The sequence below is a fragment of the Empidonax traillii genome, unplaced genomic scaffold (assembly GCF_003031625.1).
Source record: "Empidonax traillii isolate 1590-97213 ecotype Southwest subspecies unplaced genomic scaffold, ASM303162v1 scaffold2495:size42636, whole genome shotgun sequence".
NCBI classification, from domain to species: Eukaryota; Metazoa; Chordata; class Aves; order Passeriformes; family Tyrannidae; genus Empidonax; species Empidonax traillii.
Genome location: NW_020957688.1, coordinates 19,563 through 25,473, shown reverse-complemented (window position 1 = coordinate 25,473; position 5,911 = coordinate 19,563). Strand labels below are relative to the sequence as shown.

The window sequence follows — 5,911 nt, the reverse complement described above, 5'->3', positions numbered from 1 at the left end:
CACTGATTTTTGGGGGGAAAGGACCAGCACAGGGAGTACAGAGATCATTGGTGCTTTATTGGTGACAGTTCAAGCCTGGGTGGCCATGGAGAGACAGGAGCACGGGCTCCTTGCAGGGACAGCAGGTACAGCTGTCCCCACACCAGCACAGGGACGCTGTGGCACCCCAGAGCTCACCACAGGAGAGGGGGGCTGGATCCACCACAGGCTGGAGGGGTCACCTTGGGAGCTGCTCCTCTCTCCTCAGCTGCTCTAGGTGGTCCAGGAGGAGGGTGACACGGCCATGCTGTCACTGCTCTCTGTCTCCCCTGGGGCTGCAGTGCTCCCCCCCTCCTCCTGCTCTTGGTCTGTCAGCAGCTCTGAGGAACCAGGACCTTGTGTGGGCAGAGCTGTGAAGGGTTGTTCCTCTTGGGGGCTGCAGCCCAGGCCTGTGGGAAAGGGGCAGATGGAATGATGAGGAGTCATCACCTCCCTCCTGTGCTGGAGGCACCCACGGGGATCAGCTCTGGATCCCGAGAGATCTGGGTCACAACCAGAGCTGGATCCACCCACTCCAAGGCTGCCCCAGAAGGATGAGGATGAGCAGGAACCTTGGGTCCTGGAGCAGAAATGCCGCTGTGGGAACATGCCTGGGTGTTTAGTGGCACCAGGGCAGGTTGGAGCCAAAGGAGGGGGAAGCTGCCCAGGAGCCCAAGGTGGGGATGGCAGAGCAGGGAGGAGGGTTGAGGGGTGTTTTGGGACCATCACCTTCCTCATCCTGAGCCTCTGACACCTTCCTCTCCAGGCTCTGGGACAGCAGGGTCAGCCTGTTGAGGGCCAGCAGGGCTTTCCCTGTTTTCTGCAGGGAGGAGAAGGGAACACTGAGCCCCACCCAGAGCCGCCCCCATCCCACGCCCTCATCAACCCCCCCTCCCAGTACCTGCCACTTGCGCCGCGTCAGGAACTGCCTGATCCTGTCCTTGGACAGCACCTTGGAGCTGCTGGGCTGGGGGTGCTGCAGCCAGGGGTGCAGCAGAGCCCCTGCACTGGACAGCCGGTGCCTGGGACAGACAGGTGGTCACAGGGGGGCTGCTCCACCATCAGACCCTCGGCTGCACAGAGCAACCCCCCCCACCCACCACACGCAAGACTTCCCCCCTCAGCACCCCAAAAAAACCCCCACCCAACTCCACCCCCAGGTCCTACCGGGGGTCCTTCTGCAGCAGCTGGCTGATGAAGTCCTTGGCCTGGGGGGAGATCTCGGAGAAGGTCTCCTCCTCGAAGTCCCACCGGGCAGCCGTGATGTTGCTCAGCGTCTCCATGTCCGTGTCCCCCTGGAAGGGGGACTCCCCACTCAGCCTGGAGAGGTGGCCCCAGGGCATCAGTGGCGGCTCAGCCTCCCCTCCAGCCCCACCTGCCTGCTCCCAGGAGGTCACTCACAGGATGTAGCAGATGACACCAACACTCCACATGTCCGTGGAGAAGCTCACGGGCTCGAAGGCCACCACTTCTGGGGCCATGAACTCAGGGGTGCCGTGTAACACCTTCACGGGGGTGTCTGGAGCTGCAGAGGAGATGGAGGGGCAGGTGTCTGTCTGGGACCTCCCCAGGAGACATGGACATGGGTCCCCCCTGGAGCAGCCCAGTGACACACCAACCCCCACCAGTGGATGAGCCCCTGTGCCTGTGGAGCTGCCACCCTCCAGGAGCCATCATGAGTCTGGGTGCTCTCTTACAGCACCTCTGGGTGCTGGGCACCCACAGGCACAGGGGTCTTGGGGGTCTCCACCTCAGCAGCAGGGCTGGGGACACACAGGTTTCCCCAGAGCACCTTGTTGTCACCAGGAAGGGCCAGCTTTGGTGGCACCAAGGCAGGAGGACACCACCCCCCTGGCTGACATTCTGGGCCAAATCCTGTCCCTGTGATGGTGACAATCCCTGCCCTGGACCCCCAGGACCCCCCATCTTGCCCACCCAGCTTCCGTGCCAGGCCAAAGTCGATGATCTTGATGCGGTGGCTGTCGGGGCTGACGCAGACGATGTTCTCGGGCTTCAGGTCGAGGTGGACGATGGCCCTGCCGTGCATGAACTGCAGCCCCTCCAGGATCTGCCGCACGTACTGGGCGCTGCTGGGCTCCGTGTGCTCGAAGTCGTCGTCCACGATGCGCTCGAAGAGCTCCCCCCCTGCCACGCTGGGGACAACGAGGGGCTGGGGACCCCACTGGGGTCTGCCACCCCCGAGAGCTGATGCTCTGGGTACATCTCACCACCCTTTATACCCACGGTCTGCAGGTTCTCCTTCCATCCCGCATCAGCACCCCGTGGCTCAGGGACCCCTCCCCACCCTCGCTGCTCACCCTGGCAGAGCCCGGCAGTGTCCCCACCACCCCCACACCATGCCAGCACCCCCTCACTCACTACTCCATCACCATGACGAGCTCTGCGGGGCCCTGGAAGGCGGCGAGGCACTGCACCAGGCGGGGGTGCTGCAGCAGGTTCATCAGCTCCACCTCTGCCCGCGCCGCCTCCCTCTCCTTGCCCGTCCGCGTCCGGAAATACTTCCCAGCCCGGATTTTACCGGAGGCTTTTTCCTGCAGCCGGTACACCTTCCCGAACTTCCCCCTGGGACAGGGCGAGGATGAGGGATGGAGGAGTCACCGCCAGCCCCCTGCATCCCACCAGGGCTGTGCATGGACAGCCACGGACAATCCCCAGGCGGTGGGGATGTGGGACGCCCCCCACACTTACTCTCCCAGCTTCTCCAGCTGCGTGTACACATCCGAGACCTTGTCCTGGGTGTTGATGACCACGTCACAGTGCTCAAAGGCCTCCTCAGCTCCTGGAGGATGGAGCATGGCCCCCTGTACATCTCCCCCAGTGCTCGTTTCTGTGCCCTCCCCCTCCATCCATACCGAGCACCCTCCCCACGCAGTGCAGAGGGGACATGGTGGGGACAAGGAGCTGCTGCTACAGGAGCTCCTGGAGCAGCCCAGCACCCTGCAAGTCAGGTTTGGGGTGAAAGGTGCTTTTCAGGATCAGAAATGAAAGAGAAACAGGGCCAGGGTGGGATGGAGGTTGGTGCTGATTTGGGGGAACAACAGAGGGTCACACCAGTGCTGGGGTCCTTTGTGCCTCCCCAGGGACAAAGGGCTCCCCTGTACCTCCTTCCTGGGACATGCTGGTGTCACTGGCCCTTCACAGGGTGCTGGCACAGTCAGGATGTGCTGGATGTGTCCCCAAGGGGCAGACAATGGCCACGTCTCCAACTGCTCCCCGGATTCCTGTACCTTCTCCCTGTTAGTGAGACCACCCTCACCTCTCCATCTGCACCCACACTCCCCATCCCAACCAAGAGGTCCATCTTGGTGAACCCAAAGGGACCAAATCAAATTTTCAAGCCAGGTCTCTCCTTGCATGAGGACAGCCCCCTTTCCAGGAGGGCCTCAGGCTCCAAGTCAATGTTTTTCCCATGCCCCGTCCTGCATCAGCCAGGAAATCCCCAGGAAAACCACACTTGGAGGGCAAAGGACGCGCTTCCTTACACGTCCCCTCCATGGGAAGGTTGGGAGGACAGGCCTGTGACACCCAAGGGTGCCAGGCAGCAGCACCCAAACCCCACCCCAAGAGCCACAGCACTGACCTGGCACTGGCCTGTCCCTCCTGTCCCAGGCCACCAGCAGGTCTCAGTCACTGCAGAGCCAGCAGGGAGCTGGAGAGGGAGGGAAGGGACAATGCTGGGGGTCAAGGACAACTGCCACCACACATGTGGGACTGCCTTGGGGCAGAACCAAGGGCATTCCTCCCTCTCCGGTGCTGGGAACAGCCCCAGCTCCCCCCTCCCTTTCCTTCCCAGCGGAGCGTTTCCGGACTTGGGGGATAAACAACCACCAGCAGCGCTGAGCCCTCCCCAAACCGTGTCCTGAATCCTGAACCACAGCCCCCAACGCTCTGATTGGCACCGGGCAGGGTCACAGATGTGCCACACAGGGGGCTCAGCCAGACAAACCCCCGAGGCTGGGGGTCTGCAGAGACCCAACACACCTCATTACAGGGCAGAAAGCCCAACCCTGCTCTGCCCTCCCAGCACGGAGCCAGAGCTTGGCGGCTCCCGGGAGTTAAATCCAGTCCCAGCACACCCCGCCCCCTTCCCACCCATGGGTGGGTTCCCGCGGAGGGGCTGAGCACCCACACCTGCCCCCCTAATTCCAGCTCCACCTGTAGCCAATATCCCATTTTCCCCACCCTGGGCTTCAGCTTTCCCAGGGGAGCTCAGCTCCGGGTTCCCTGAACCCGGGATGAAGGTGGACGGGGAGTTACAAAACTCCTCCAGGCCTTCCAGCCCGGCGATTTAGCAGGAAAAAATGGGATTTTCCAGCCTCTATCCCCCCCAAAAAGCAGGGCTGTGTGGCCACTCTGCCTCAGCTTCCCCTGCTGAATAACAAATTAGAGAATAACGAATAACGCCGTGATTTCCCCCCGGGGCTGAGCCCAGACCTGGGAATCACGACCCGACATCGGCGGGGCAGCGCCGTAATCCCAGCGGGGGTGTCACCCCGGGGTTACCTGCAGTCCAGAGCAGAGATTTGGGGCCGTGCCAGCTCCGCCAGCCCCGTCCCCGCCGCCGCTCCCGCGCTCGGCACAAAGTCCGCGGCCTCGGGCGGGGAGCGGGGACAATCGGGCGGTGGCGGGGCCACCACGACCTCGCCGTGCCTTTGTCACCCTGCCCTTGCCCGCGGCGGGGCAGAGCCCGGGCCGGGGGTGCCGCGGGCAGGGGGGTCCCCGTGGGTGAGGGATGAGCGTGGACGCTCCCGGCTCGGCGCTCGGCTCGATCCCGCTGGGATATCGACTGCTCCTGGGGACAGGATAGGACACGGGGGTGGCCTGGCTGGGGACGGGCGGATGGAGCACGGCTGGATGGATGCATCCCGGCCGGCCATGGATGGAGACCCGGCTGGCAGCGCTCCCCACCCGCCTGCTCCCTCTCCCGGGAAGGAGGAGGGAGGTGCTGGGGCTGCTCCCGGCGCAGGGAAGGGCAGGATGAGGCCCGGGAAAAGCGAGGGATCCCGGCAGCCACTTGATGTCAGTGTTGGCCTGACGCTGCTCCCGGCCACGGGAGGAAAAACGAGCAGGGAAAAAAAGGCCAGGAGGGAACAAAGATTTGGGATCTGGGGGATCTGCAGCGCTTGGCTGGAAGGTGAATCCCTTGGGGGCTGCATCCCCTCTGGATGGAGCATCACATCCATGGGACACCAACATCAGGAAAAGCTGGATGCTGGTCCAGGGATTAGGGAGTGGATCCATCCATCCTTTGGGATTTTCCAGCCTCATTATGGACAGCACTTCATTTAAGGGCCACCGACCCCTGCCCTGTCCCATGCCTTTGCTTTTGGGTTCGGGAATGAGGCTCATCCAAAATGCCCAGTGGTTCATTACCCACCGTGGACACCCTCTCCTTGTGCTTTATAAAATTAATTAACTGATCATTAGCACTCACATCCATGTGTTGGATGTCCAAGTTGTCCCCCTCTGCCCCGGAGAAGCCCCTGGCATGGCCGGGATGGGATTTCCAGGTTCCCCCCACCATCCCAAACCTGCCCGTGGGGTGCCCACGGGACCCCCCCCTGTTCACCCTGACGCCCCCCTGCACAGCCCCCACCCCTGCTTTGGGCTGAGTCAGGGCCTTTTGTGCAGATTCAGCTGCCTCTGCTTTTTTTTTGTAGGTCCTACAAATAAATGGTGGCACCGCAGGGCTCAGCTGTGGGTGATAATGTGGGGCAGGGGACAGGGTCACCTCGCTGGGTCCTGGGTCTGACACAGAGGAATTGGGGGGCACAGGGGACACTGGGACAAGTGGGGTACTCAGAGGGTTTGGGGGGGACAAGGGGAACATTGAGGGGACAAAGGGGACACTGGGGACAGGGGGGACCTGGGA

At 62.8% G+C, this 5,911-nt stretch overlaps 1 protein-coding gene across 1 annotated transcript; it reads right to left on the bottom strand.

The window, feature by feature from the left end:
* Positions 1 to 235: 235 nt before the first annotated feature.
* Positions 236 to 3,225, bottom strand: LOC114071985 (myosin light chain kinase, smooth muscle-like). Its single transcript, XM_027909890.1, has 9 exons — positions 3,141 to 3,225; positions 2,728 to 2,818; positions 2,398 to 2,601; positions 1,954 to 2,171; positions 1,420 to 1,543; positions 1,186 to 1,338; positions 920 to 1,040; positions 748 to 838; positions 236 to 428 (listed from the first exon to the last, which is right to left on the bottom strand). The coding sequence occupies exons 1-9, from the start codon at positions 3,154 to 3,156 to the stop codon at positions 253 to 255; spliced, it is 1,194 nt and encodes a 397-aa protein (XP_027765691.1). The 5' UTR covers positions 3,157 to 3,225; the 3' UTR covers positions 236 to 252.
* Between the last annotated feature and the right edge of the window lie 2,686 nt (positions 3,226 to 5,911).

Coding starts and splice junctions, on each gene's coding strand:
- LOC114071985 (XM_027909890.1), bottom strand. Junction 1,544..1,953: donor TGGCCTGGCACGGAAGCTGG/GTGGGCAAGATG, acceptor TCTCCTCTGCAG/CTCCAGACACCCCCGTGAAG. Junction 1,339..1,419: donor GGTGTCATCTGCTACATCCT/GTGAGTGACCTC, acceptor CCACCTCTCCAG/GCTGAGTGGGGAGTCCCCCT.